The sequence below is a fragment of the Drosophila persimilis genome, unplaced genomic scaffold, assembly GCF_003286085.1.
Source record: "Drosophila persimilis strain 14011-0111.01,24,50 unplaced genomic scaffold, DperRS2 tig00000579-arrow-pilon, whole genome shotgun sequence".
NCBI lineage: Eukaryota > Metazoa > Arthropoda > Insecta > Diptera > Drosophilidae > Drosophila > Drosophila persimilis.
In genome coordinates this window covers 2,391,701-2,405,628 of record NW_020825322.1, presented here as the reverse complement: position 1 = coordinate 2,405,628, position 13,928 = coordinate 2,391,701, and the positions used below count along the sequence as shown (strand labels likewise).

At 43.2% G+C, this 13,928-nt stretch overlaps 1 protein-coding gene across 1 annotated transcript in view; it reads left to right on the top strand.

Annotated features, from left to right (window-relative positions):
* Positions 1 to 13,928, top strand: part of LOC6598467 (neurogenic locus Notch protein) — a 39,758-nt gene that overhangs the window by 11,068 nt on the left and 14,762 nt on the right. The window contains exons 2-4 of the mRNA XM_002023659.2: positions 1,441 to 1,531; positions 11,863 to 12,131; positions 12,199 to 12,403. Of these exons, the coding sequence (XP_002023695.2) occupies positions 1,441 to 1,531; positions 11,863 to 12,131; positions 12,199 to 12,403 (565 nt within the window). The remainder of the gene's footprint in view (positions 1 to 1,440; positions 1,532 to 11,862; positions 12,132 to 12,198; positions 12,404 to 13,928) is intronic.

Genomic DNA, 13,928 nt, shown 5'->3' with positions numbered 1-13,928 from the left:
CAGATGCAGATACAGGCAGCTATAGATACAGATACAGATACGAAAAGGGGGAGAGGGAGCGAATCAAATGCAGGGCATCCTCTGAGGAGAGCACTCCATGTCATTCTTTTTTTTGGGAGATGAATGACTCAACTTTGAAGCTATGTATCTTTGTATCTTTTTGTTGTTGCTGTCGCTGTCATTAGCCTGTTAATCAGGGACTGCCAGTTGCCACAGATACAGATACAGATACAGATGTATCTGCAAGATTTATGCCACGTCTTGTCCACAAGCCATCGATCATCGAATGTGTGTGTACGAAGTCGCAGACAGACACTGAGAGAAATTTTCGCCAATACAAAAAATATTTCTCTCTCTCTCTCTCTCGCAGTGTGTCTTAGCAATGGACCCCCCCCTCTCTCTCTCTCTCGCAGTGTGGCTGAGCAGTAGATCGAAAGAGTGGCTTTATGTCGTTGTGTATGCAAGCCACAGAGCCCCCTCCTTCAGGGCAGAGCCTCTCCCCTTCCCCTTCCCCTTCCCCTACCCCATTCGGGGCCGCAGACAAAGCGATTTATTTATCTCTCTCTCTCCCTCCCTTCCTCCCTCCCGGTGGCAATCAAAACTTATTGTCGTCGGGGTCCGAGAACCGAATCGCGCACCCCAATCCAGCCCCAGGCCGGCCCCCAAGACTCCCCCCCTCCCCCCTCCCCCAATTCCTACCGTTTACCGTCGCGACAAGGCAGGAAATCGCCACACGCCCAATTAGCAAACAAATATATATTTTTATATATATGTATATATCTTTTGGCTGTTTGCGGCTTCGTTTGTTTAATTTCGTGTGCCAGATACTATTTTTTCTCCTTTTTTTTTTTTTTTTTTTTGCATTGGAATAAGCATATTTCCAGAGTGATTTTTTATTGCTGAACTTTTCAGTCTTTCCGCTTTCTTTGCTTGTATCTGGCGCCCCTGCTATTATTTTTTCTGCAACGCTGGACAGTTCCAAGTGCAGTGAACCTTCCTTCTTGTGCGATTGGCCACGGAACAGGGGAGCACAGGGGGGGACACGGCGAACGAGCGAAGATGATGACGATGTGACTTTGACATGCCGCCCGTGTGCCCTTAAAAGGCACAGAGATACACAGATACAAGCACAGACTCCCTCTCCTTGAGGGAATAGAAGAAGCAACAAACAAGAATGTTTCCCCCCGTGCCCCCCCCTCTCGTCTCTGTGGCATGTTAAGTAGACATAAATGGGCGACAAGTTGGCCAGATCTCACAGATACTGGTACTCGTCGCATGTAGTACTTCTCATGGCAGGAGTTGATTGACCAAAAGGGGAATAACTTACCGAAGAAGATACTTGGGCATACTTGGGCTTGCGTGGCGTGGATCGATCTATGTTAAATATCAACGAAATATTTCTATTTATTTTCACACACTTGCATTTCTGTGTCCTTCCAGATACCGCGTTGATGGCCCGATCCTGCACACATATGGGCTGCCAGAATGGCGGCACTTGCGTCACACAGAACAACGGAAAATCCTATTGCTCGTAAGTTATATCTTCTTCATTCCATTCCTTGAATCCCTCTAGAAATCTCACTCTAGAATCCCCTACTCCCCGAAAATCTTCCTCCAAATGAAATTCAAAGACAATAAAACACACACACCTTTCCAAATGCTGGCATTCCTCTATAATAATTTACTTAATTTATTTAAAAAGGTATTTTTTCGGTATTTTTTGTACTTTTTGATATTTTTCGGTATATTTTACTTCTTGATATTTGTTCAGTATTTTTTTTGTACTTTTTTTCACTTCTTGATATTTGTTCGGTATATTTCGGTATTTTTTGTACTTCTCTTTCGTTATTTTTTGTATTTTATAATTATAATTGTTTAGTATTTTTCGGTATATTTTGGTATTTTTAATATCATGATTTCCTATCTCCTATAAGAAAGCTGAACAAAATTCCACAGAAAAATTTGCCCAAAAAAAAAAATTGTCTTCAAATTCAAATTTATTAAAAAAGTATTTAAAAACTTATTTATTCCGGTGTCTTTTTTTTAATATTAGTTGAGTACTTTTTTGGTATATCTTGGTATTTTTTATACCGTTATATTCTGTTTTATTATCTCCTATAAGAAAGTTGAAAGAAGAAAAATAAATATAAATTTGAATCAATTTCATTTGAACATTTCTGTCGATTTCTTGGCTGTATTTATATGTATCTGATGATCCCAGAAGATGATTGGATCTCGAAAAATAGTTTTGGCATGATTCCGATTTTCGGATACACGAAACCGTAACCGAAACCGAAAACCCAAACCTTCCTCCGCCATTCCCCAGTCGCCATTCGCCATGGAATGCAATTCGATCTTTTCTTAAAGATATTTATTCCACATGCACTGAGAGATCTTTAATTATGCCATGTCTCTGTCTCTGGTCTCTGGTCTCTTCTGTCTCTCTGTCTGTCTCTCTGTCTGTCTCTCTGGTGTCTGTGTTTTCGTCTGGTCTGGTCTTTGCCGTCCGTTTGGCCCGCTTCACAGACTCGTAAAAATTGTTTCAACGACAGTCTGTCAAAATATATGGATACTCGTTCGTCCCTGTGCCTCTCTCCCTCTCTCTGTCTCTCTGTCTCTGTCTCTCTCTATTTATAATAACTCAAACAAAGTTATGCGTTGCGTACGTGCCGTTTGTTTTGGGCCGCATTTGATTTATTACAAAGACAACAAAAACAAAATGAAAGAAAACCGAAAACCGAAAACAAAACGAGGAACCACAAAACGAACCAAGTGAAAATCATGCGAACCAGCCCAAGGCACGAACCAGTCGCTCTCTCGCTCGTTTAGGGGCAAACCGATTTGCGAGGAATGTCGTTCAGCGTCGAACCCGAACCCAGACCCGAACCTAGACCCGAACCCGAACCCAAACCCGAACCCGATGCGATGATGCGACCGATCCGATCCGATCCGTTGAGGATTGTGCGGGCGCTTTTGTCTTGCTCTTCCGCCTACTCCTCCTCCTCCTCGAACTTTCCTTTGTCTCTCCCTCTCTGTCTAGACAAATTTCAAGTTAAATTAAAAGTATTCCACTCTCCGTGCAATGTGTCCTTGAAATGTGTGTCTCCTGGACTTGATTGACATATGCAAAAATCCCAAGAAAAAGGAACAACCGATAGACGGGGGATCCTTGTTCCGTCTGTGATGCAGGGAGGGAGGAAGGGGCATCTATCTTTGGGCAATTACATAAAAGCCCGCTTAGTCTCCTTCCATTTTTTGTTTATTTTTTTTGGAGCCAAGGAGAAAGACACGACCCAGCCAATGGCCTCCCTCTCTACCTCTTTGATAAGATCGCTTTGAACTTTTGAGACTTGAGAGCAGTTCTCTCTCTCTCTTTCTCTGTGGATCCTCCATGGCTGATCCATTTACCGCATTGTCTTGATTTGTGAATTGCTAGCGGCTAAGCAGCTACGCGAAATGATTACGGCCTGGCTGTGTGGCTTGCCTTTTATTTGGCTTTTACGATCTTTTACGAGTTACCTGGGAGACTGGGCCTCCGCTGGATCTCCTCTGCGGATCTCCTCCGACTCCACACTGACTCCCTGTCGTCTTGTTTGTTTAATTGACTTGATTGCTACAGTTTGATGCAGTTTGAGGAGACTGCCACGACAAGCGTTTATGTCGAATCTCTGTGGCTCTACGGCTCTTCGGCTCTACGGCTCTGTGATCTACGTTTGTTACTTGCCTTTTTTTGGCCATGTCAAATGTCGTGTAGCCAACCATCTATCGATCTCTCCTTCGCTTTGCTCAATTATGCACTCGACTCGACTCGAGTCTTCTACTCTTTTCGACCAGAACAATGGCTTTGATTTATATGGCAAATAAGAGACCCGACCCGCTTATAGCCTCCACACACACACACACAAAAAGAATCGAAAAACTTGCGGTTTATGACATGTTAATGAGCAGCATCGTACGACAGCAAACAGCAAACAGCAAATCTCTTTGGCGGACATTTCTTTTGAAGTATCGAAACGATCGATACGATCTCTAACTGTGTTTTTTGTTTCTCTTTCACTCGCTGATGAATCAGACCAAAAATGGAAGAAATATAAGTAGAAATCTCAAAACTTAAAGAAGAAGGAATGCATTTATCTGGATTTTAATGGCTTAAACTAGTAATTGGACTTGGGGTTGGCCAGAGAGCACTCCTGAAAGATACTCCCGTGGTTACGCACCACAAAGAGGGTCTTAAATGTGCTTGGGATTGAGCATATGAATAGATGGATGGATGGATAGCTGTATTCTCGCTGGTAGTAAGACATACTCGTTGAATGATGGGCAGATGTACTCGCTGAAAGGTAGATATTTTATAGGAAAGTATGCTCGTTCAAATATATAGATATATAATCGTTAAAAGACACATGTATGGATATACTCTATGGTAGAAAAGCACATGCATATATAAGATATAATCTTTGAAAGATAGATGTACTCGTTGACTGGTAACTGTACTCGTTAAGGGATGTTATCGTTGATAGAAGGATTCTACTCGTTGTTAGAAGGATTTCACTCGTTGATAGCTCGATTCGGTAAAGGCACTCATGATGGGATAGCTTTAACCTTAAAGATCTGGCAGATCTTGACATCGTTTTTTGGTTACCAAAAATTACAAATAAATAAATTTCGATTAAATATAAAAAATAAATTCTAAGAAGTTTTGAGTATCGATAATGATCATATGATTAGTTTTTGGATGCATAGATACATTGAGATATAGAAAGAAACAGTTTCTGATAGATAGGCAAAAATATGGTATTTGTAGATGGATGGCAGATAGATCGATAGATAGATAGATATAGAGCCGCACTTAAGTATTGGCAGCTGTTTTAAGAGGTTTTGTATCTTAATATACGATAAATTAATCGAAATTTCTATAATATTTCTAAAGATTGCAATTTTGAAACCAAAAATGGTCTAAAATTTGTTGTAAAAAACTGATGGCAGACCTCAGATAGATCAAAAGATAGATACTTGTATAGATAGGTAGATGGGGCGTTGAGGGAGAGAATGAAAGTGTTGCCTCTGTAGATGCAAATGTAGCTGTGGCCAAATCTGCATTGAAGGGAAGTTCCTTGCAACCAGACCCTCCCCCCCCCTTTCCGAGGGGAATACAAAATTAGATGCCAGAAAGTGAATCGCGTGGGGGAAGAGCGAAGGTAGCGACGGCAGCAGCAGCGAGTGGCTGTGTGGCAGCGAGTGGGAATGAGAGTCGAGTCGAAGAAGTCCAAGTTTGTTGCCTAAGTCTTTTGTTTGCCTGCCTCTTATGGTTGCTCTGTGCCTCGTCTGTTTTCTTGGCCACCACACACACACACGCACACGCATACACACACACATAGACACTATTCTCGTCTGAACAATTTACGTTTTTATTTGAACTCTTGGCTCACACGCTTTGCACTTGAAAAATGTTCTTTTTCTTTGGTTCTCGGATCACTTGTTTTCTTCGCTTCGCTTCTCCCCTCTTCTCCTCTCCCCTCTTCTGTTGCTTCTTTGGCTTTGGCGTTTTCTTTGGAAACACGCACACAGCGCAGCAGAACAAAAAAAAAAAAATACAAAAAGAAAAGAGAAAAAAGTGAAAAACCAGAAATGGAAAAACCAAAGAAGGGGAAAACCGAGGCTGCAATTACTTTAATTAACTCATCATTAAGCCCAAGCCCAAGCCCATTGGCCATGGACATGGACATGGCCACGGCACCCCACCCCACCCCCGGCCTCGGCCCCGGCCCCAAATCCAGGTCTCGAAGGGAAATGACAATGGAAAATCTTTCATCGGGGATAATCTGTGTGGAAAGGCGAACATTTGTGTATCTTTGGGATGACACATTTACACAGTGGCGGCCATTTTCGTATGTCCGGCCATCCTTCGGATGTGAATCGAGAGGCCAGGGAGAGCGCTAAAAGATGGAAGGGCTCTCTGGAAGGGCTCCCCAAAATAAATGTTGAAAAAAAATAACTTGTTTGCAACCTGCTCTGATTGCTTTTCTGTGTTACACAAGTCTCGAGATCGTTTCGATTCCCCTTGGGATCCTGCCTGCTCCACGTTTCGAGGTCTCTTGATTTTTTTATATTTTTTTTTCGGTGCTATCCCGAAAAAAAAACCCGCGCATAGCCGTAGCGAATATTTTTATTGTGCATTCCGTTTGCATTTTACATTCTTCGCTTCGATCTTTTTTGGTGTGTGCGTGTGTCCCTTTTTCCTGCCCTTTGATCTGCTTTTGGCACTGCTTTTTACTCCCTTTTTGGCTCTGTATTTTGCTCCCTTTTTGCTCCTCATTTTACTCCTTTTTTCTCTTTCCATGTTACTCAGTTTTTGCTCTTCATTTTATTCCCCTTTTGCAGTTCGTATTACTCCCTTTTTGGTCCTCATTTTACTCCCTTTTTTCTCTGAATCTTACTACTTTTTTATATTTCCACTTTACTCCTTTTTTTCTTCGTTTTACTCCAAAATTGTTCTGCATTTTACTCCCTTTTTGCTCTTCATTTTACTCATTTAACTCATTTTTTGCTCCCCTTTGGCTCTTCATTTTACTCCCTTTTTGCTCTTCGTTTTACTCCCGTTGTGGTCCTCATTTTACTCCCTTTTATGCTCTGCATTTAACTCCTTTTTTGCTCTTCATTTAACTCCCTTTTTCCCTGCGCTTTACTCCCTTTTTGTTCGACTTCTTCTCACTCTTTTGGCTCCCTTCTTTATGTTCATTTTCTACCCTTTTTACTCCCTTTTCGTTGTACTTTTGTGCCCTTTTTGCTCCCTTTTTTGTGTGATATTTTTGCTGTTTGTTGCCCCTTTTTGGCCTTCTCCTGCTCTGGTTTTTTCGGTCCAAGGCGTTGGCGTACAAAATTCCTTTGGCCAGGTTTTTTCTCTCCCTCTCTCTCTTTCCATCTCTGTGGCTGTCTCTGTCTCTCTGGTCAAATTAAAACGTTTTATTGAAACTCAATTAAGTTGCGCATTCTCACGAAACGTTGGATGATGGAGGATGGAATAATGGAAGATGGAACAAGCAGCCAGAAGCGAAGATGAAACTAAAAAGTTGATGATGATGATGATGATGGAGCTGTGTGTGGAGCAGATCAAAGCAAAAAAAACAGAGAGAGGGGGAGAGACGTGGTAGGGTAGGGGGGAGGAAAGATGTTAATTATTCGAATGTTGAATGATGCATTACATAAATCTGGGACTTTTGTTTGTCATAACTCATCTCGAGCGCAGAAAAGCGCAAGATTTTCCCAGGCACACACACACACACACATGTTAATTATATGGAAATATACATACACACACATGTAGATATATGGAATGGTTTTTCCAGAGATTCATTTCGATTACCAAATCGTTTGGTTTATGGTCTAGAAATGAATTTTGAAACAGATCTTATGCCGTATCCCATAGAACTTTCCCCATGTGTTGCACAATTGGCTCTTCTAGGGGGCACAGTTATTTCTAACCTGTATCCGTGCATCGAGTATCTGTATCTATGTATGTACCTGAACCTGTAAAAACCATTTTGACGGACCAGTGTCGGCGAGAGATGCCTTTTTACCTGAGCCACAAAACGACAAAAGCAAAAACCAAACAAAAACCGAAAGAAGACCCTAAATCTCCACAAACAACAGCTGAAAATGGATGGATGGATGGATAGACCACTGATGGATGGTAACGGGGGGGGCAGGGGAGTGGAGGGGAGGGGAGAAAATTCTTTCTTGGGTGTAAAATTTTGTAAGGCGGCGACGGACGGGGTCACGTCACGCACATCGTCATCCCATAAATACCATTGTTCTGTTCCAGCTAAACAAATAGCAAATGTCTGGGTGAAAGGAAGCGAAAGAGATGGAAGCAGAGGGAGAGAGAGAGAAATGTTGCACCTGCCCATTCCCTAGAAGAGGGCGAGAGAAGAGAGTAGTTTTTCACGTGAAAAGAAAAACACCACCACCACCACCGAATAATCATGTAATGCGAGAAGTGTGCTCTCTGCCCCCCTTCTGGAGGCTGCAGTTATGGAATGTGGAACGAGCACTGGACCAGATCATCAGAGTATCAAAGGTCGAGCTTATCTCTTGTCCGGCCCTCCGTCAACTGATCCGCGGGCAAATGGCATCCCTAATTAGACAGAAATTCGCTGAGAGTCGCACTGGATCATGGATCATGTTAATTAGCAAAGCGATACGAGAGGTACAGTAGGCCACAAAACACACAACCGATTGTTGTGGGGAGGGGGAGCGACTGTGAGATCGATAAGCGGCGATAGGCGGCGGTTAAACGAGAAAAATTATGCTTTTAATTGGAGGCTTTTGTCAACGGATTCCGAAAACCGAACCTTTGATTGCTCTCTCTCTCTCTCTCTGTTGAAGCTTTGGCGATGCTTGTGCCACGATAAGCACATTTAATGCCTGCCTCCTCCTTGCACCCTCCTTGTCCTCCTCTCTGCTGGCTGACTCTTCTATCGATCGATCTTGATATTGTGCAAAGCTCAGCAGAAAACCGTTTGCCAGCTGCACACACACACACACACAGACATGGTGTGCTTGTGTCTGGGAATCGTGTGAATTGCACTAGAGAAATTAGATACTCTATAAGGAAAACAAGACCCCACGATAAACAGGAGCTGCTGCTGGTGGTATGCAGGCGGGCGGGGCTCTCTGGAAGCCGTAGATAAGTCCAAATGGAGACCAAAAGATGAATGATCATCGGGCGATGACATTAAATCATACGCTCTCTCAAACATAATCTATACACCCCACTGTAGCCCCCCCCCTCCATTGGATGCTGCTGCGGTTACCCATTCGTATCGATCGTGAGAAGAAAAATATATTGTACAGCATTTTACTCCATACTATTTCGCACTCTTTTGGTGCTTTTATGATGATTTTTGCAGACCGCAAAATTGAAATGGAATCGAGGTTTAATATCCACCCCGCCCCCCTCCCGTACTTTGATCAGATCTGATCTGTGATTAGATTATTTCTTGGTTTTTCTCACAGAATTCGATTTCTTGTGAGATTTTTGTTTGCGGTTTTCAGAGATTTTCCCTTTCTGTGTGTCCACTCTTTGATGGCTATAATTTCCTCTATTCCTGCGAGAGAGGATGATAACTAACTAACGGCTTCTGTTCTCTGTGCTGCTGCTGCTGCTGCTTCTGTGACTCATTCTCGACCATGGCTAGGATCATTGCCTACGGAGGGGCCTGCCTGTGGACTGACTACCAATGCTAGTCACGTTTTTCTCTCTCGGTCTCTCGCTCTCTCGAGAAAACAAGTTACCAACCGACGTTGGAACGAGCCCAACCAACTCCATTTCGAACAGCCTCCCTGCCTCCCTTCCCTCCTCCCGTGTGCGAGTATAATTTATATTACATTAATTTTTTGCTATTTTTTTTGCTGGTTGCTGGTGGTTCGCTGTCGCTGTCGCTCTATTTATCTCTTTCTATGCTTGGCCAGCAAAAAGCCTGACACCTCATTTGAATGATGGGGGGACGGGGGCACGGGGGAGGGCCACCGCTCGCTCCTGTTTCGTTTCGCCTTTTTGGCCACCCCCTTCGCCGTCTCTTATCAGCATCAGAGATCGCCTGACACAAACGCAAATGAGACTCGATGCTGCCTTGCTGCACTGCTTGTTCTACTTGCACTGCTTGCTGTCCGATCAACTGCAGTGCAACGACAGTGCCGCTACTGTTTTACTCTCTTTTGGAATTTACCCGATGCTTCGTATTATTTTTTGTCTATTTTATGAACAGTTTTTTTTAAATCTCAAATTATCGAAGAACTTCTTGCTCGCAAATAATTGAATACTTAAAAAAACCTAGATCTTTACGAAATATAATTCGAACCCCTATTATCGGAAGAAAACGTTCGACTTACATAAACGCTTTTTGCCACTGTAGAAAAGTTATGGAAGCTCTACTGTGAATATATTCTATGCGTTTATTCCTATTTTTTCCTATTATTTTTCACAGTTTTTTGGTCTTGGAAATATTGAAAACATTTTATTTATTTTTTTTGTATTACCTCTTGTTTATTTATTATTATTATTGGTTTTATTTTTGAATTATTTTTTTACATTTAGCAAAGGCTTAAAAACAAAATTGAGATCACTTTAAAATGAATAAAAATTGTCATGCTGTAAATATTGCCAAGTTTCCTGATTATTTTTAACATAAATTAGACAATAAAAAATCAAATTATGAGATGGTCCGCCAAATTGTCAAAAATTCGCATTTAATGGACTGAAAATTCATGCGATTTTTTTTATACGTGTCCTGATGATATTTTTGTAGCCAAAGCTGAAGTTTTCTACCATTTTTACCGTTTCTATTGCATGCTATTTTTGTTGTTGTTAGATTTCAGTGTTTTTTAGTGGCGTTAATTTCAAAAAAATAATCGCACGTTAATAGAAGCTTATGCTACTACTATTACTGCTACTTTTGCTCTTCTTCTACTACTATTACTACTGCTATTACTACTACTATTACTGCTACTGCTACTGTTTTTGTGGCACTCCGACTACTGTTTGCCTCAGCCTGTCCAGGCTCCTCTTGAGCTCTCCCTCGGCAGCCGATCCTCCTTCTCCCCCTCGTGTTGCTTCTTCTTGTATCTTCGATTTCAATCGACAAGCGAGCAGAGAGCAGGGCCTGTGCTGTGCCTCTCCTTCTGCCTCCCCGCTATCGCTGGCTCTTTCTCTCTTGTCGATTGCTACAAATTAATGCTAAATCGAAATCTAAAGCATTTTCACACACTTGTAACGGGAAGTACGAAGCTGAAAGAAGAAGAAAAAGGAAAAAAAAAAATAAATAAAAAACGCTAAAAAAGAAAAGCCGTTTTTCCTCCTGGTCCAGCAGTCAGTCTTCTCTCTCGCTCTCTCTCTCTCTCTCCCTCTTTCGAGCAGCATCTCTTTTGGCCTGGTCAGCAGCCGCCTCTTAATGATTATTCATTGGCTGTTGTTGTTGTTGTTGCTGCAGTTGCAGTTGTTGTTGCTGTTGCACAGCGCGCCCCAGCAATGCGTGTAATTTTCTCATTGCCAGAGACCCCTGGAAGACCAAGTAGAAGCACCAACCGATGGAGATGCGAGCTCGCGATGGAGATGGCGATGGAGAGGGAGATGGAGAGGGAGTACTAGGGAGGAGGGAGAAGAAAAATTTAATATGCAATCAAGATCGCGCACAAATTACCGTACATAAAAATTGTTTTCTCAAGGGAAAATCAACAACAACAAAAACAACAACAAATGTCGGGGAGTGGAGATGGCGAAGAGAGACCAAGAGAGGGGGGGGGGGATGGTGTGGCATATGGTGGCATCATTGTCATTATTCCACCAATTTGTTGCCTGCTTTGTTTCTTGTTTTTTACCTCTTTTTTTTCGTATAAAATATTGTTTATGGGAAGCTTATTGAGCCGATTTTTCGGCCTGGTTTTCTCAGGCATCGAAAAAGAAGAATTGCAGAAGAAAAACCCTTCATAGAAGTGTTTCCAGAGGAGTAGGAAATCTAGAACCTGCCTGCAACATCTGTGCAGATCCAGCCCCAGCATCAGTAGCCCCAGACCTCTCCGTGGCAGCTGTGAAAGTGGTCCAGTGTCCAGGTCTGGGGCGGAAATGGGGCTACTTTGTCAGCTTTAACACTTTGCTGGACGGCTCTCTCTCGATCGCCTTCTGGTGGCAGCGGCTTATCGGCCAGCGGCGATCGGAGATCTGGCAAAGTGCCGCTGTAAAGCCGACAAGTCCATAAACTAGTTAAATATAGTATATCCCCCTCTGTATCCCCCACTCTATCCCCGCTCTTCCAAATACAACAATTTTTAATCAAATCTAATAATCGAAATGTGTCGAAATTGCAGTTGCGATTCACGTTATGTCGGCGACTATTGCGAATACCGCAATCCCTGCTCGACGGTCCGTTGCCAGAATGGCGGCACCTGCCAGAAGACCTTCGGCAATGGCGGCATCTCTCCCGGCTTCTCCTGCAAGTGTCCGCTCGGCTTCAACGAGTCGCTCTGCGAGATCGCCGTCCCGAATGCCTGCGATCGGCATCGATGCTACAACGGCGGCACCTGCCAGCTGAAGACCCTCCAGGAGGCCACATGCGCCTGTGCCAATGGCTATACGGGTAAGTGCTCAACATAGAGAAGAAGTAGGAAGGGAGTATCTCATCGAATGGCTATCTAATATTCCAGGAGAACACTGCGAGACGAAGAATCTGTGCGCCAGTTCACCCTGTCGGAATGGTGCCACCTGCACGGCCCTGGCCGGCAGCAGTAGCTTCACCTGCACCTGTCCCCCCGGCTTCATGGGACGCACTTGCGCCGAGGATGTCGAGGAGTGCCAGTCGAATCCTTGCAAATATGGCGGCACCTGTCAGAATACTCATGGATCCTACAAGTAAGTGGCAATTCACTGCAGCCGTGCGGAGGTTTAAGTACGCTCCAAGGAGAAGAATCGTTGCGGAGGTTTAAATACGCTCCGAGGAGAAGAATCGTTGCGGAGGTTTAAGTTCGCTCCAAGGAGAAGAATCGTTGCAGAGGTTTAAGTACGCTCCGAGGAGAAGAAGCGTTGCGGAGGTTTAAGTAAGCTCCTAGGGTGGGAAGGAAGAAAGGGGAAAATTTATTTAGCAGAACGAGTGAAAAGACAGAGATTCTACCTTTGGCCCTGGGACCGCTTCCAAATATTGTTGTGGTTTCCGAGTTGGACTGCCGGCGGCTAGTTCCGCCGGACTGATCCATAGCCAATCGAATGGCGGTGGCGAAGCCTGTGATAACTCAAATGACGGCGACAAGTGCAAATTGTTTGCTTTGTTCGACAAAAGATCGGACACGTCTGATTCTAAGCAAACGAATTCTCTCATTTGCATTTCCCTTTGGACTTCCTTTAATTAATGGCAATTTAAAACTAATAACTTATAAAATCGCATTCAAAGACTGTCGAACGATTTGCATAGTTTATTGATTATTGATTTTGTCGTTTAGGCAACAACAAATTGCCCGCCAATTTCCACTCTAATTAAAATACACAAAACGACGACCGATCGAGCGATCGAGCGACCTGCCTTTAGAAAATAAATCAGACAAAAGATCCCAAAGTATCCGGCGATCTTTTGTTGTGGAACTGGTTGTTTAAATGATTTTCTCATTTGCATTTTTAATTTGAAACACACAAATTATCCGAGCAGGGGTCTATCTGGGGCAGGGGATAGGGGGCTACATCTCCACTAAAAAAGAGAAACCAATTCGAGCCGAAAAGTGCGATGTGAACATGTGTTTGCTGTTTGTTTGCTGTTTGTTGCAATTAGCATAATGTCAGGTGTAAAAGGGAGAGCATTTCGTAAACGAATAAATTGCAATTGAAGGGGGGAGCCATTGCCCTCCCCCTCTCGTTTCATTGAGGATGCCTAATGATCTTCTGCCACTGTTGAATGGCTCTCGCTCTCCTGCTACCGATTTGCATAAACTAACCATTCGATTTGAGATTTTTATGATGTTTCCATGCTAAATATTCTCTGTCTCTTAGTCATGGCTTAGTGTTTCGCCCTCACCTCCTACCCCCCGAAATGACAACGATTTTATTTGTCATCTGTCAGTCGGTGGTTTATTTATGAATGGAAACAAACGTTGAACACAAACGAGAATAATTAAGGTATTTGGTATTCGATATTCGATATTCATGGCTGTGGCCAATTGAATGTCGCTTTTTTTTTGCGTAATTTTCGGGTAGCACAGAGCCATGAATAATTCAGAGTCGGTCAAAGGTAAATCTATTGATGTGTATACATGATTCATTGAGGCGTATCCAAAGATCCCCACAGAGGAAGGAGCCAAGCTCTCCTGCTCCCAGCCTCTCCCTGAGAGAGATATTGGCCCTTGGGCTAGTCGGCTGCTGGGTGTTCGTTCACATGTCAATCAAATATCCA